Source organism: Prionailurus bengalensis, chromosome A1 (assembly GCF_016509475.1).
Source record: "Prionailurus bengalensis isolate Pbe53 chromosome A1, Fcat_Pben_1.1_paternal_pri, whole genome shotgun sequence".
NCBI classification, from domain to species: domain Eukaryota; kingdom Metazoa; phylum Chordata; class Mammalia; order Carnivora; family Felidae; genus Prionailurus; species Prionailurus bengalensis.
Genome location: NC_057343.1, coordinates 124325073 through 124342954, shown reverse-complemented (window position 1 = coordinate 124342954; position 17882 = coordinate 124325073). Strand labels below are relative to the sequence as shown.

Below are 17882 nucleotides of genomic sequence, written 5' to 3'. Positions count from 1 at the left end.
CCAGAATTGTCACTATCTTTTCATATACTCTAGGTAACCTTGGGTACTTCCTGTAGAACTAGCATAGATTCAGGGAACCACTGATGTCTTTAATTCAGACTGCCCAAATGTAAATAGTTACTCTGAAAAACCTTTTTCTTTTAAATTTTTTTTCAATGTTTATTTTTGAGAGAGAGAGAGACAGAGCATGAGTGGGGGAGGGGCAGAGAGAGAGGGAGACACAGAATCCAAAGCAGGCTCCAGGCACTGAACTGTTGGCACAGAGCCCGACGCGGGGCTCGAACCCACAAACCATGAGATTATGACCTGAGCCAAAGTCGGACGCCTAACCAACTCAGCCACCCAGGCACCCCAAAACCTTTTTCTTTTGAAATGGCTAATTATATTAAGTAGCATCTTGAAAGGAAAACTCTAAGTCAACAGAGACCCAAGTTTTTGACCTTTAAAATCGTAATAAGCAACTTTTAATGTTTAGGTTTGTCTCCGAAAGTAAAAAAAAAAAAAAAAAAATCCTTACTTTGAGATTTATTAACAGCAGAGTAAGTAGACGTTATAAGATTCTAGGAGTATTCTTATATAGTAGTGGTTTGTCAAGTGTGTTCAAGGGATCCTGTGGAATTCTTGAAACCTCTCTGTCAGGGACTCCATGAAATGAGAACTGTTTTCATTAATCTAAAATGTTATTTGCCATATTTGTACTCATTTTCTCATGAGTGTACAGTCGTATTTTTTAGTGGCTACATGATAATACAAAAAATTGAATGGAGAAACCAGACATTAAGAGATTTGCAAAAACCCAAAACATTTTTTTGGAGGGTTTGGAAAATGTAGTTATTTTTCATAAGAAGTATTTATATTATAGTGGGTTTGTTCTTTTTAATGAATTAATGAGTATTTAAAAATTTTTCCTTTTTATAACATGACGTATATCAGTGTTAGAATTCACATAAAAAGTATTTGGGATCGTCACTGATTTTTAAGAGAATAAACAGATCATGAGACTAATGGTTTGAAAATAATACGTGTTCCTTCATGGTTACTCGTTAGAGAACTGATGATATGTATAGTGTTTCTCTTGGCTGGAACAGACTTGACAACTGTAATGGGTTTAGTAGTATCATTCCCACCCCCCCCACCCCCATCTCCCCAAAGTTCATTTCTACCTGGAACCTCAGAATGCAACCTTATTTGGAAATAAGATCCTTACAGATAAAATTAGTTAAGGATGTTTCATCTCGAGATGGAATCATCCAGTGGCTAGTGTCCAGAGAAAGGAGAGAGATATGTGAACACAGACACCAGGGACTAAGGCCATATGAAGCCCCATGTGTAAAAGGCAAACAAGGCAAGCAATTCCTGGGATTACCAGAAGGATTACCAATGGATTCTTGTCTAGAACCTAAAGGGAGCATGGTCCTAGTGACAACTTGATTTTGTACTTAAAGCCTCCAGAATTGTGAGAGAATATGTTACATTTGGCCAACCAAGTTTGTGGTAATTTGTCCTAAGAAACTAGTACAGCAACCTTTGGACTCAATAGGAGAAGATGAGGGGCGCCTGGGTGGCTCAGTTGGTTGGGCATCCGACTTCAGCTCAGGTCATGATCTCACAGTTCATAAGTTCGAGCCCTGCGTCGGGCTCTGTGCTGACAGGTCAGAGCCTGGAGCCTGCTTCAGATTCTGTGTCTCCCTCTCTCTCTTTTCCCATCCCCCACCCATGCTCTGTCTCTGTCTCTGTCTCTCTCTCTCTCTCTCAAAAATGAAGATTAAAAAAAAATAGGAGATGACAGGAGCTGCTGCCTCATTTATACTTTAGGTGGGAGTATTTCTCTTCAAAAATAACCATCTTCTCTGCCAAGAATCTAATATCCTCTGAGAGATCTTGCTTCAGTTAAGTGCCACGCAGAAGAGCATCTGACTTTAAAAATATAAAGGTGAACATAGATTTAATTTAAAAAATATACATGCCTTTGCTCTTTGTAAGTAACTTGTTAACCTTGAGAATGCTAATTGGTAAAATGTTTGTGAAAATTTAGAGGCAGTATTGCTGACTTGTAGATTGAGTTATTTGGTGAAGTAGGCAAAAGAGAGGTGAAATCAAATATTTAATGTTTAGCAATGTTTAGAGAAAAAATAATGTAGTAATTATTAATGATTAAACTGCCTTGACTACTTGTTGTCTGTTATATACAGGTCCGAAAATTTATAGTTTTAATTCTACAAATGATTCTGGAGGTCCTGCAAATCTGGATAAATCTATTTTGAAAGTGAGTACTGAGGTCTTGAGTCATTTCAAGAAATGTTGTCTTTGAAAAAGAAAGAAAAAGGTATATTCATAAATAAAAGAAATGGTGTATTTTAAATTTTTGTAATAAATTAATTGCTGATTTGTACTAAATAGATGTAAATCATAACATATATGTTGAAAGCCTATAGGAACTTAAGGAAGATGTGGGTAAGATCCAAATTAAAAAAAAAAAAATTTAATGTTTATTTTTGAGAGAAAGAGGAGGGAGAGGGGAGAGAGAGGGAGACAAAGAATCTGAAGCAGGCTCCAGGCTCTGAGCGGTCAGCCCAGAGCCTTATGAAGGTCTCAAACCCACAAATCATGAGATCATGACCTGAGCTCAAGTCGGATGCTTAACTAGCTGAGCCACCCAGGTGCCCCAAGATACAAATCTTTAAGGATAGCATATGCATCCTTTCAGACCTGGTTTAGTGTACATTTCCAGCCTCCTTTCCATTATTCTTCTCCACTTAAAATTTTAGTTTAAATCTCATTGTTCCTCCAAATCCCGTGTGATTTTATGACTCTAGGCTTTTGTCATTGAGCTCTCTGCTTAAAATGACCTGCTTCTCCTTCTCCATTTGTCACCTCTGGAGCCTCTAAGAAGTCCTTCATAACTCACCAGTTTTTCTTGTGGTCCCATTTTGTTTTTTTTTAATAGTTGCCATGCTGGTTTACAGTGTATCTTTTTATATAGGTTTCCTGTGCTAGACTGATTTCTGTAGTATATTTTTGAGCATAGATCATGGTAGGCATTCAGTAAAGATGTGGTAAAGGAAAGGTACATGTTTGTAGGTACATGTTTGTGTATTCTGAAGTTTAAAGTTTGGAAAGAACATATGAAACAAAAAAATGGAATACAAGGTGGCTAATAGAAAAACAAGATCAAACATTGGGAGCCAAAAGAATTTGTGTTACCTAATTATTACTATTTATGTAGCATTTATTTTTATTTGATATGTGTTCTTTTTAGTGTAACATCCATTCTTTAAAGCTGTTTGCTTGGGGTTTACATTAAGCAGATTCCTGGGCTCCATCCACAAGGATTCTGATTCAGCTTTACGATCAAGCTTAGGAATCGGTCTTTATGATAGCAATTCGAAGACAGTGCAGCTTCAGAGGGTTTGTAAGAGGATTTCTTCCTTGCCATATGTTGCTTTTTTTATATCCCATTTTTTCTTAAATATGTGGTACAGATATAGTCCAATGGCGGTCTAAAATATAATAATTATTTTACCTGATTTTAGCTTAAATCCTTGGATTGTTGGCAGGGATACAGAAAACTATGTGATTTTCTTCTAATCATTTATTTATTAAATATTATGTAATAATTTAGATTCTAATTGACAGGACCTTTTTGGCTTCAACAGGTGGTAATTAATCACAAACTAGAGCAAAGAATTATTGGAGTGATAAATGAGCATAAAAAGCAAAATAATGACAAAGGAGTGATTTCTGGAAGACTTACTGCCAAAAAATTACAGGTATTTTGCAAACTTTTTTTAAGTTCTGTATTTTTTTTATGTTTATTTATTTATTTTGACAGACAAAGAGTTCATGCATGATTGGGGTGGGGGGAGGGGGCAGAGAGACAGGAAGAGAGAGAATCCCAAGCAAGCTCCATGCTGTCAGCACAGAGCTCAACACAGAGCTCGCACCCACAAACCATGAGATGATGACCTGAGCAAAAATCAAAAGAGCTGCTTAACTGAGCTACTTAGGTGCCCCCACTAAGTTCCTTATTTTTAATGGAGCATTTTTAAGCCTGTTCTACATTGTAAGATAGTGAGATAAAATGACTTTTTCAACTCCGTTGAGATTTTATGTAGATCATTTCCATCTGCAAAACTAGGGAAGGAATTGTGCCATATACAACTACACACATTAAAATGGTGATGTGAAAACTAAATTACATTCCACAAATTATATTAGGCTCTATAGTGGGCACTTTGCTTACATTTTCTCTGACACAACAATACCAGAAGATACTTTGCCCCATTTTTCAAATGAAGGAATCAGGGCTTGGAAAGATTACTACATAAGCTATAGTCTGCAGTTGTTAATGAGTAAGTAGTAGAGTAAGCACAGTCTCGATTTGAACCAAATTCTCTCCAGCTGTGAAGATCATGCTTTAGAAAGTACGTTAAGATGCTTTACTTTATAGATGAACATGTTCATTGAAGCACTAATCATAAGAAAAAGAGAAAACATCCTGAGTGGCCACTAATAGGAAAAGGTATGATTATGATACACCTACCTAATGAAGTATGTAACTCTTATAAGTGATGAAGAGTTTCTGATAACTTGGGAAGATGCTTATGTTACAATGATCAAAAAAAATTTTTTTTAATGTTTATTTATTTTGGGAGAGACAGAGCATGAGCAGTGGAGGGGCAGAGAGAGAGAGGGAGACACAGAATCAGAAGCAGGCTCCAGACTCTGAGCTGTCAGCACAGGGCCCAATGTGGGGCTCAAACCCACAAACTGCGAGATCACGACCTGAGCTGAAGTCGGATGCTTAACCGACTGAGCCACCCAGGTGCCCTGCTTATGTTATAACATTAAATGAAATTTGTTTTCACAAGATCAGAAAAATGACTGATAGGAAACATACTACATTGCAAACAATATCGTTGGATAGTAAGAATATGAGCAGTGTCTCCAGGTCCTTTTATTTATTTGTTTGTTTATTTTCTAGGTCCTTTTATTTACTGTTTTAATTTTTTTTTTTAATGTTTGTTTATTTTTGTGAGCAGAGGAGGGGCAGAGAGAGAGAGGGAGACACAGAATCCGAAGCAGGCCCCAGGCTCTCAGCTGTCAGCACAGAGCCCAGTGCCAGGCCCAGACCCACAAACCGTGAGAACATGACTTGAGCTGAAACTTGACGCTCAACCAGCTGAGCCACCCAGGCACCCCTTGAGGTCCTTTTAAAATTTATCCATAGTTCTCAAATTCTCAATCTGGTAAGCATATTTAGCTCTTCTAACTAGAAGGGAGAAAAGATATTTTTGAAATTATAATTTGTATCAGAATTTCTGGTTTAAAATGAGTGGGCTACTGTGTGGCCCAGTAGCTTAAGCATCTGACTCTTGATTTTGGCTCAGGTCATGGCATGAGTTTCAGTCTTGCATTGGGCTCTGTGTTGATAGCATAGAGCCTGGTTGGGATTCTCTCCCTCTCTCTCTGCCCTCCCCTGATTTCCCTCCCTCTCTCTCTCTAAATACATAAATAACCTTAAGCTCAGTTAAGTGTCCAACTTGTGATCTTAGCTCAGGTCTTGATCTCAGGGTTGTGAGTTCAAGCCCTTGATTGGGCTCTGCGCTGGGCATAGAGCCTACTTAAATAAATAAATAATTATAAAATGAGTGGTAGAATAAAATTAGTAATAAAAGGAGAGAAAATTGACAGAATGACTTTTTTGCATTTCCCTCTTACAGGATTTATACATGGCTTTACAAGCATTTTCATTTAAGACTAAAGACATTGAAGATGCCATGACTAACACACTGTTGCAGGGAGGTGATCTCCATTCTGCCTTGGATTGGCTCTGTTTAAATCTTTCAGATGGTAAGTAGTATTATCATTAAAGTCGTTCATTTTCTAAAGCCCATCTGAAATTCAGAATTTGTGATATTTGTATCAAGCTCTACTTAAAATTTTTTCACTGTGTTATAATTATTGTTTGAATGTTCTTACCCTTTCCTGCTCTTTGTAGTATATTCTCAGAGGTTGTAGTCCATGCAAGAAGAAATTTTTTGTGCATTACTTTCAGTTGTCAGTAGTCATTTTATAACGTACTTCATAGAACACATTTTTAAAGTTTGCCTACCTTTTACCTATCAGACTGTCTCTCCTGGTTTTGGTTTAGAAATTTGGGCCATCTGGCTTTGGATAGTTTTAATAACCAGAGAGTCAAGGTTGTCATCTTTAGCAAGAACCTAGAGTCCAAATTGCTTGTATGACTGATTAAGGATCCTGCCATATACTGTAATAGGCAACCAAAGAGTTGGGAAGGGCTCAAATCTTTTTTTGAAAACTTAGGAGTCTAACACATTGAGAGTGAAATAAATGGCCATTTAGAGGTGGGCTGTCATCTGATGAGTGTTCGCACTTTGACTTTGACAATAAAGTCAGATTCATCATAGGATTTCTATTCTTGGGGAGATGAGTGTGGAAGAAAATTAGGTGCTCTTTGTTTAGCCAGGATTTTTGTGTATGTTTGATGAATATATATGTTTATGTTTTATATATCATATGTATGTTTTTTTTAATCCCAATTTTTAAGATGCACTTCCTGAAGGATTCAGTCAAGAATTTGAAGAGCAACAAACTAAAAGTAGGCCAAAATTCCAGTCTCCTCAAATACCAGCCACTTTTTCACCTCCATTGCAACCTAAAATCAAAAAACCAGAAGATACTAAGATTAAGGTAATTTAAGAATTAAACAAATGAAGTTGTATAAAATCAGAATAAAGTGCATTATAGCAGTTTATGAGTAGAAATACTAGGTTGCAATAATGTTTTTGCTTATTGAAGAGAATTAGTTTGCCAAACTTTTCTGTCACGGTTTCGGTAGTGTATTGCTGCATAACAAACCACCCAAAAATTTAGTGACTTAAACCACCAGTTTATTTCTTTTGATTCTGCAGTCTGGACCAGGGTCAGCTGTTTAGTCCATCTGTTTCCCAAGGTGTCTTACTAGGCTAGAATATCCAAAATGGTTTCTTACTTATAGGACTAGTACCTCAGCTGGGGGCTAACCAGGCATCCTTCTTTCCATGTGGCTAACTTATGTTTCCTCACATATGATGGTCACAGGGTGGTCTGATTTACTTGGCATCTGGCTTCTAAGACCAAGTATTTCAAGATGATAAGCCCCAGTCTATAAATTTCTTACCAAGTCCTAGCTTGTATCTTGGTAATGTTTCCTTGGTTGAAGCACATCACATGGCCAATTCCAAAATACGTGTGGAAGGGGATTACAGCAAGGAGTCAAGACTGGAAGGTATACTTCATTAGGGCGTTATGCTTAAATACACTGCGTATCACAAAACCTCTGTGTGCATGAACGTAGAGAACATTATGCTAAGTGAAATAAACCAGTCACAGAAAGATAAATACTATAGGATTCCACTTAAATGAAGTATCCAAAATAGCTAAACTCTTAGAAGTGGAGAATAGAGTGGAATTACCAGAGGCTGAAGGGAGGAGAGGGGAAAATGGGGAAATGTTGCCTAATCATTTAGTTTCAGTTACACAAGATGAATAAGTTCTAGAGATCTTTGTAACATAGTGCCTATAGTTAACAGAACAATATTATGCACTTTAAAATATGTTCAGAAGATAGGTCTCATGTTATGTGTTCTCACCACAATCACCACTCCCTATCCCCACCAATCCATGTGCACAAAAGAACACAAGGAAGTTTATAGAGGTGACGGATATGTTTAGTATCTCAATTGTAGGTATCGTGAATGGACACATATGTCCAAACTCATCAGAATGAGTTTATGTATACATTATGATAAGTTAATATATAATTGATATATTAACATGTACATTAGATATGTACAATTTTTTAAAGTTTATTATTTTGAGAGAAAAAGCATATACATGTGAATAGGGGAGGGGCAGAGAGAAGGAGAGAAAGAATCCCAAGCAGGCTCCACACGGTCAGCAGGGAGCCCGAGACAGGGCTTGATCCCATGAATGGCAAGATCATAACCTGAGCTAAAATCAAGAGTTGCATGCCCAACTGACTGAGCCACCCACGCACCCCAAGTATGTACAGTTTTTAAATATTATGAGTTCTACCCCAGTAAAGCTTGAAAACAAAACAAAAACAAAAATCTGGAAGCATTATCCCCATAAAACCACTATTTTTAAGGAATAGCACTAGTTGGTTTTTTTGTTTTTTAAACATTTTATTTTTTGAGAGAGAGGGAGAATGAATGTGTGATCAGGGAAGGGGCAGAGAGAGAGGGAGACACAGAATCCAAAGTAGGCTCCAGGCTCTGAGCTGTTAGCCCAGAGCCTGATGTAGGGCTCAAACCCACAAACACGAGATCATGACCTGAGATGAGGTTGGATACTCAACCCAACTGAGCCACCCAGGTGCCTGGAGTAGCAGTAGTTTTTAAAGTTCTCCTTATTGTTTTGCCTCTTTGTATAGACATACCTTTTTGATTTTGAAAGTTTAGACTTCTTAAAGCAAGGTGTAATTCGTTTGTCCTTCACAGAGCAGTATATAATATGATTTTATGAGGTTTACGTGTCTACTGTTTCTGAGTGAAAAAAAAAATAGTAAAAACAGGGACACTTGATAGTTTGACACCTTTTTCTAACTTTGGTTTTTCAGATATTTGTTTTTCCTTTCTAGCCAAAAAAGGAAGAAAAAAATTTGGAAGTAAATATGAAAGCATGGATTTTGCAGTATGCCGAACAGCAAAATGAAGAAGAAAAGAGTGAGAATTCTAAAAGTTTAGAAGAGGAAAAATTTGACCCTGTGAGTTAGAAATTTGTATTAGGCTTTTAGCTGGCTATTCATAGGCAACATATTTAACTTTTCTGTAACTTAGTTTTCTCATTTGTAAATTAAAGAAATACCCACCTCTAGGAGTGGATGGAAAGATTAAGCAAAATAAAACCTAAAAGTAACAAAATAAAAATGGCACAAAGTAACTGCTCAATAAGTGTTACTTAGGTTTCCTCCCATCTTTAAACAGATAATCATCAAGTATTTTTAAATGATTATCATTTGTAAGAAGTATCCTAAATTCCTTGGATAATAAAAGAAAGGCACATTTCGTTACAAAAAAATCCTTAGTCTGGTCAGAGAAGCCTAGATATAAGAGAAACTAAAAATGTAAGGTTACATGAAAACAAGTTGTAGGAAGAAAATGTTACAATACGTGTCTGACAGTACACTTTAGAATTTATAAAGAAGTTTTCAAAGGACAACAGATACTTCACAAAAATAGACATATGGATAGCCAGTAAACATGTAAAAAGAATTTCAAGATCACTAGTCATCAGAGAAATGAAAATGGAAACTGCAGTTAGATCCTATTGTATATTCATCAAAATGGCTACAATTAAAGAGATCAGTAATACCAAGTGTTGGGAGTGCATGGAGCTGCAGGAACACTCAGACATTGATTGTAGGAGTATAAAATGGTATATCCACTTCAGAAAACTGGCACTTCCTTAAAAAGTTAAACATACACTTAGCCATGTGACAGAACAGTTTCGTTCTTAGGTATTTATTCAAGAAAACTGAAAAGATGTCCACAAAAGACCTGTACACAAATGTGCATAGCAGTTTTATACTCATAATAGGCAAACACTGCAAGCAACTTTCCAAAGCATAATCCTTGAATGAAAGAAGGGAGACACAGATGACTACATGTGTAATTATTATATTAAATTCCAGATAAGTCATCCTTGCTAAATCAATCTCTCGTGACAAAAGGCAGATCAGTAGTTGCTTGAGTCCAAGGATAGGGAAAGAGGATTCACTGTAAGGCAGCATGAGGAAACTTTTGGGGATGGTGGGAATGTTTTTTATCTTGATTAGGATGATGGTTAAATCAATATATATATTTATGAAACACATTCACCTGTATACCTAAATGGGTGCATTATATTATATGTAAATCATACCTGAATAAAATTGGTTTAGAAAGAGAAAAGGGAAGTTGCAAAACACCATGTGTAGTATGATGAACCCATTTGTGTAAAAGAAAAAAATATATATATGTGTATTTTCATTCTATATGCACAGAAAAGATATGGAAAGATACACGAGAAGCTATTATTAGTGATTAGGACTGGGGTGGTAGAATGAGAGGGACACTTCTTTTTTTATACTCTTCTGTATCCTATACGTATTTTTAAAACTCTGTGCCTATATTAAACTAATATAAGCAAAAAGAACTTAGGACAGTATGAGTCTCCATTAAGGGTCAAAGAAGAGGTCTCTTCTGATTAGAACATTTGGTCAAGACTGCAAGAAGAGAGGGGGAACTTGAAGGGTGCAAAGTGTGCATGGGCAGTAAAGGGAAGATGATCCATATGGGTAAAATAGTGTGAACAGTGTACAGAAGTGGATTGTGCAATGAGCCTTTGGGTATTAAACAATATATGAATATATACAGAGTATACAATGTAGATGAGTACTGACAGGAAGGAGTAAACAAGTGAGTTTAGCTGAGACCAGAAGATTTTGATCCCCAAAAAATGAATTTGACTTTTTTTTCTTGGGAAGAGCTTCTTGAAGTTGGGGGCAGGTGAGTTACAAGAATTTGGTATTTTAGGTCAAAATTAAAGTGCTTAAAGTGGTTTGGAATATTTAGTAGCATTCAAGGTGATTTGGAAAGGATAGGGAAGCCATTTGGTAGCTTTTGCACTTCCTCGGGTATGAAATAATAAGGGTCCAAATTGGTATTGGAATTGGAAGGCAACAGAAACATTTAAAGCAAGAACCAATAGAAAGTTTTGGTTTACTGAGTAAAGAAGTTAATGAGCTAAAGACAGCAAGAGATTTTCAGGTGGAGGGACAGTGGTATCAATGGCAGAAATAGGAATGATGGAAGAATGTGATTTGGGTGAACAAGAGGTACAGACAGCTAACGCTTCTGTTTACACTGTATCAGTGTGTTCTACACAAAGTGGTTCCAGGCTTAAGCTCGATGTGCTGCCTTAGTTGATCTCTTTTCCATTCATGTTAACAGTTGTGTTTCATAGCAGCATTATACATGCCCTTATCTTCACCTTGTGCCTTGATGCTTCTCATCTGTACTTTGTTAACCTAGGGAAAAAAACAAATCTGAGTTTAATTTTAAACTGCATCTAATGTTTGCTCAGTGGAGCTAGTCCTTAAGTTTTATAACACCCATTTTACCAGAGGCCTTTTTTTTTTTTTTTTTTTAATGTCCCTATTTTCTACAAGAAAGAGAATATGGAAAGGTAACTTTCAGATGAATATTATTATATTATTATCTATACAATCCTTTATGTAAATTATAAAATGTATAAAAACAAAATACTTCCTCTTTACAGAAATGAGCTTACTTAACTTTTATTCTGTAGTTTTTAATTTTATTTAACATGTCAAGGAAATTTTCCATGTGGATCACCCTCATTCTTTTGGTAGCTCATTTTTTTTTCTAATGGCTGACAGATTTTCTCTGTAGATGAGTACCTTTGATTTGCAGTTTTTCCTCTTCTGTCACTACCTACAAATCTGTACCTTTGTATTATTTCTCTGTGAAAAATTCCTAAAAGCAGATTTGCTGGATCAAAGAATAAGATTAAAAGATCATAGGTTTTTCTATAATAAACTGACAAATGACTTAACTGATTTTGTTCTTTTTTAAATTTCTGAATCAATATCTTCTTTGGAACAGAATGAAAGGTACTTGCACCTTGCAGCAAAACTTCTGGATGCAAAGGAGCAGGCAGCTACCTTTAAACTAGAAAAAAACAAGCAAGGCCAAAAAGAGGCTCAAGAAAAAATAAGGAAATTTCAAAGAGGTAAACACTTAAAAATTCTTAGGTATATAAATGTCTCTTCTTTTTTTGACTTTCCTGGCATGGAGGTTGCCTCTTTTTGTCTACTCTTTCCTAACGGTTTATACCTGGGATTGGTAGGCTTTCTGTAACAAGGCAAATAATAAATATTGTAGGTTGTGTGGGCCATATAGATGCTCTCACAACTACTGAACTCTCCTGTCACAGCATAGAAGCAGCCACTGGTAGTATGTAAGTAAATGGCTATGTTCTCATAAAACTTTATGGATACTGAAATAGGAATTTCATATAAATTTTCACATGTCACCAAATACTTCGTATATTTTTCAACCAGTTAAAAATACCAAAATTATTTTTAGCTTATAGGCTATACAGAAACAGGCAGCAGGGCTGGATGCGACCCATTGGCCATAGTTTGTCAGCCTCTGAAATATACTATAAAATACCATCCTCATTCAAAAAGGAGAGTCAGGTACACTTCCATGAGCATTCATGTCTAATGAGTATGTTTTTCCAGACCTTCTACATCTGTTAAATAATTCATTAAAACATTTTAGTATATGATGTGAAAATAAATTGCCTCTGACTTCTAGCATAAATTCCAAGTAGAAAGTGTTGAATAACTGGCTGCAAGGAAAAAGAAAGAATGCTGTTCTGTTTTTGTTGTTGTTTTGCGGTTTTTTTGTTTGTTTTTTAACCGTCTCTGCAAAGTAAAGATACATAAAAAACAAATACAACAAAGCACAATTTTTTTTTTCTTGGTAGAAATGGAAACTTTAGAAGACCATCCAGTATTCAATCCAGCCATAAAGATTTCACATCAACAAAATGAAAGGAAAAAGCCTCTTGTAGCCACAGAAGAAGAAAGGGCTTTGAACTTCAACTTATTTGAAAAATCTGTAGCTGCTACTGAAGAAGAGAAAGGTAAAACAAAGGGAAAGGGTTTCGAGGTGAAAGGAGTAAAATGTCAGTGAAAATACAACTGAGAAATTGTTAGTTTGCATTCTAGCAAACTACATAAGTTGGCAGTAAAGTTACGCTTCCACATGCTGTCTTGGAAAAATAATAATTATAACTTTTGTAGCATTTTGTAATTTTAAGTATCTTGTTTCAGTCTCATCTCTTTCCAGTCCATCCTCCAAATTCCTGCCAGAATTATTTTCCATAACTATCTAAATGTGATTTCCCTGTTAAAAACCCTCAGTCAGTAGTAAGTCCATACTTACCACGGCATTGAAGAGCCTTTGCATTCTACCACAATCTGCCTTCCCACTTTATTCTCCCAGCTAAGTACTGTAGCCGCAACATTCTCTAGAACATGTGTTATTTCATGACTCCATGATTTTGCTCATTCTGTTATCCCCTACTTGGCCAACCTTACCCTCGCTTCAAGGTTAACTCAAACAGCCCTAAGAGGACTCTGCCATGAGTACTGCCTTGCCACTGGATGTGTGTAATGGTGCATTTATTTGTGCTAAGTAAATTATTGATATAGCTTGTATGATATTTATCTGTACTATAGTCAAGTCCTGTGCTAAATTGTCAGTTTTTTAATTTTATATTCTTTGATAAATATTTATTGAATTTTTATTGTTGATAATGTCAGTTGCTGTATGTACGGTAATTAACAAAATAACCTAGTCCTTGCCCTCTTCAAGTGTATGGTCTTGTAGGGGAGATAAGCATTACATATACACAAATATTTAATTATAAATTGTGATGTATGCTATCAGGGCAAGAATACTGGTGTTTAATATTAGAGATAATAATGGGGCTGTTGATTTGCTCTGAGATCTGATAGATGATTAGGTGTCAGCCCAGTGATACCTTGGTGGGAAGAGCCACCTTAGAAGGAGGGAGACAGTACATTGGAAGTCTAAGGTAGAGAAGACGTAGAGCAGACTATTCAACAGAACACTCTATGATAGGAATGTTATGTATCTGGGCTATCCAGTGTGATAGCTACTAGCCAAATAGGAGTAATGGGCACTTGAAATGTGATTAATGCAACTGAGAAACTGAAAGTTTAATTGTAATTAATTTAGGTTTGTTCATGTGTGGCTACTGCCTCTGTACTGGGCCAAGCAGGCTTAGAGCATTTGAGGAAGTGACTGCCTGCCTGTGTGGCATGATAAGCAGAGATGGACCATGAAAAGGTTTTAGGCAGTGGTGAAGAATTTGGACTTTATTTTATACGTAATGTGAAACCAATGAAGGTGGTGGTGGCAGCAGCAGCTGTTAAGCAGAGAAATGACATCTGATCTATATTTTTTTCAAAAGATTACCCTTCCTGTGTGGTAGCCTCCCAAATACTATAATTCAGAGTACCCTGAACAATTCATCACATGGTTAGTTATCACAGATATTTTATAAGAATGAATGAGTTACTCAGGATACTTTTTTTTAAAGATTCAGATATTCAGTGGTTTTATCCATTAAGAGAATTTCCTTACATCACTCAGAAGAGCAAACTTTTTTTTTAACCTATTCTCTTCTAAAGGTCTTTTCCCAAAATTGAGAGGACTTTGATCACTCAAGAGACTACACATTACCACATGACAATTTTTAAAAAAACAATCTTTGTCTATCATTTTAGAGAAAAAGAAAGAACCTCATGATGTGAGAAATTTTGACTATACAGCTCGAAGCTGGACTGGAAAATCTCCCAAACAATTTCTGATCGATTGGGTCAGGAAGAATCTTCCCAAGAGTCCAAATCCTTCCTTTGAAAAAGTTCCAGTAGGTAGATACTGGAAATGTAGGTATGTTTTTTTTTGGTTAATTGAATGAACTTTTAGAAAAATCTAAGATGAAAAATCTGTTTCTTACATGTTAAGTAGACATATTTAGGAAGCTCTCTTTTTTCACATCTCAGGTTGATAGTGCTGATACGTTATCTAGTACAGTGTCTTCATTAGAAATAATTAATTAATGTAAACTTAGGCTCAGTGTGAATGGAATTCTGACTTGTTTTTACTTCATTAATTTTATTTTAAAAATCTTTGGCTTCCTTGTAGGGTAAGAGTAATCAAGTCTGAAGATGACGTACTGGTAGTATGCCCTACAATCTTAACAGAAGATGGCATGCAAGCTCAGCACCTGGGAGCAACTCTAGCTCTGTACCGTTTAGTGAAAGGGCAGGTGAGACTTTTTAAATTGATGTGTTTCAAAAGTCATTCGTGGAGTAGTGCGTGTACTGTACTTTGCCAACATAAAACTATGAACATATGGAATGTAGTATTTAACGATGGCCTTCGGTGCCAGTTTTTACTTAGCACTTCTTCAGATTAATCCTCGTTAAATGCTTACTTAGGATTTTGACTGCGTCTTGCCCCTAAACACAGCTTCGTCTTTCTGTCCTTAGACCAGAGGCTCTGAACCATTTCACTGGTCTAGTTTTTCAGGCTGTGCTATTTTATGGATTAAAAATAGTTGTTCTAGGTTGGTTGAAGTAAGGAGAATTTTTAAACAGTTTAATGCTTATTTAAATGTTATGTCTCTCTTGAATGTTACATTTTTTTCTCTCTTTTGAAAAGTTATAGAACTTAATTCCAGTTTTCAATTTTAGAATATATGAACTATAAGCTTTCAGGTTAAAGAAAGATTGAAGTACTTCTGAAGGAAGCTTTTTTTTTTCCTGGATTGTTGGATTATCAACATTTCTTTTTTGCAATAAATACATGTTCTTCATGGGAAATTAGAACCACTGGAAATTTTAGACCCTGATGAAGTGGAACTCCAAACAATAGTTCTTTTCCAGCTTCTGCCAGTAAAAATTTGTAATGTCTTTATTTCACCTATTTTGCAAAAAGGGATCATAAGCTAAGCTTAATTGATAGAAGTAACTCTCAGTGTTATAGAGATAATTGTGGGCTCTTTTATGACACAGAATTAGGACAACTTAGAATCACTTCACTGTAGTTTATTTTAAATACTTTGACCTGTAATATCATTTACCTGCCAGCATCTCAGAGGGAATTTTCTTTCAGAAATGCTTTATGGATCACCTACATATTTACATAGTACCACTGCAGGAATAAATAATAAAAATATACTCAGTAGTTTGCTCCAGGAATGAGCACTTTTCATGTATTAAAAGTTTACTTTAAAGTGTGTCTGTAAGGGAGATATTAGGCCCATTTTACCAACGTAGAATCTGAGACACAGAGAGGTTATTTGTCGAAGGTCACACAGTAAGTTGAGAAGCCTGAATATGATATGCTGTTTATAAATTTGCATCATATGCATGTGTATCTTATATTAAAATAGTAACTAAGAGACAAATTACATTTTAAGAGGAAAATAGCTATCCTTCTAAGTTCCAGCCTATTGAATTTTAATATTAAGTAATTAGTGAAAATAACATACTGGTGGTTTTTTTTTTTTTTTCCTTTATAGTCTGTGCACCAGTTACTTCCTCCCACTTACCGAGATGTTTGGTTGGAGTGGAGTGATGCAGAAAAGAAAAAGGAAGAATTAAATAAAATGGAAACCAATAAGCCACGTGATCTTTTTATTGCCAAACTTCTGAACAAATTGAAACAGCAGCAGCAGCAGCAACAACATTCTGAAAATAAGAGAGAAAACTCTGAAGATCCTGAGGAATCTTGGGAAAATTTAGTTTCTGATGAGGATTTTTCTGCACTGTCCTTGGAATCAGAAAAGGCAGAAGATTTGGAACCTGTTAGAGCCCTCTTTAGGAAGTTGCAAAGCACACCTAAGTACCAGAGACTTCTAAAGGAAAGGCAGCAGTTACCAGTGTTCAAGCATAGGAATTCAATTGTTGAAACTCTTAAAAGGCACCGGGTAGTGGTTGTGGCAGGTGAAACGGGGAGTGGCAAAAGTACTCAAGTACCACATTTCCTCTTGGAAGATTTGCTTCTAAATGAGTGGGGAGCTAGTAAGTGTAACATTGTCTGCACCCAGCCCCGAAGAATCTCAGCAGTGAGTTTAGCCACAAGAGTATGTGATGAGTTGGGCTGTGAAAATGGACCTGGAGGAAGGGTAAGATGTCGTTCAACTCCATCTCAGTGAGTGATGACATTACTCATCTGTGCTCTTGGGATCCAAATGAAACCTGTACAGTGTATGAGTTTTGACACTGCTACTGGCTATTCAGTAGCAGAATAACTGCAAAATATAGAAATTAATAAAATTGTTTAGAACCAAATATGAATTCCAGGTTGATACAACTCAGCTTAATTACACTTTGAATTGTTCTTTCTAGAGATGGTATTTAACATTTTTTTAAATGTTTTTTAATTTATTTTTGGGAGAGAGAGACAGAGTATGAGTGAGGAGGGGCAGAGAGAGAGGGAGACTGAGAATCTGAACCAGGCTCCAGGCTCTGAGCTGTAAGCACAGAGCCCGACATGGGGCTTGAACTCACAAACCACGAAATCATGACCTGAGGTGGAGTCAGACGCTTAACCAAGTGAGCCACCCAGGCGCCCCTAACATTTTTGCCTCTGTCTTTAAGATAGGTAACCCTTCACTAAAAATTTTTGTGAAACATGGTATGGATTTCTCTCATGGAATGTAAAAAGAAAAAAAGACATAATTTCTATCTTGTAAGGAACTTATGTTAAGAGAATAACAGACATGTACATACATGGCAAATAAAAGAATGACCTTAGAAGGGAGCCTGGCTGGCTCACTTGGTAGAGCTTGTGACTCTTGATCTCAGGGTTGTGAGTTCAAGCCCCACATGGGGTGCAGACATTACATACATACATACAAAAAATTATTTTGAAAATAACTGAAGAAATAAAAAATGTGATGAGAATAGAAGTCACCTTGAGATTCCCATGAGGCACCACTGGTATGAGACCAGTTGTTCTTTAACAGTGGCAGCTTTTATGAAATCTTGACAGAAAAGTAGACCAAATTGTAGGAACTGCTCTAAATTTTTGTCCTGAGTACCTCAATATTTTGTTGCAAGATAATTTAATTAGAATACAATAATCAATCTTTGATGGTACCTGGAGTGAACAGTGAAACCAGAGGCACCTGAGTGGCTCAGTTGGTTGGGCATCTAACTTCAGCTTGGGTCATGATTTCACAGT

At 36.3% G+C, this 17882-nt stretch overlaps 1 protein-coding gene across 2 annotated transcripts in view; it reads left to right on the top strand.

Moving 5' to 3' along the window:
• The window catches only part of DHX29 (DExH-box helicase 29), a 45966-nt gene that overhangs the window by 5223 nt on the left and 22861 nt on the right, over positions 1 to 17882 (top strand). For both annotated transcript variants that reach the window (XM_043590507.1, XM_043590506.1), the window contains exons 2-11: positions 2193 to 2266; positions 3657 to 3770; positions 5724 to 5853; positions 6572 to 6714; positions 8666 to 8791; positions 11694 to 11820; positions 12583 to 12741; positions 14414 to 14579; positions 14835 to 14958; positions 16216 to 16821. In XM_043590507.1, coding sequence (XP_043446442.1) covers positions 2193 to 2266; positions 3657 to 3770; positions 5724 to 5853; positions 6572 to 6714; positions 8666 to 8791; positions 11694 to 11820; positions 12583 to 12741; positions 14414 to 14579; positions 14835 to 14958; positions 16216 to 16821 — 1769 coding nt within the window. The remainder of the gene's footprint in view (positions 1 to 2192; positions 2267 to 3656; positions 3771 to 5723; positions 5854 to 6571; positions 6715 to 8665; positions 8792 to 11693; positions 11821 to 12582; positions 12742 to 14413; positions 14580 to 14834; positions 14959 to 16215; positions 16822 to 17882) is intronic.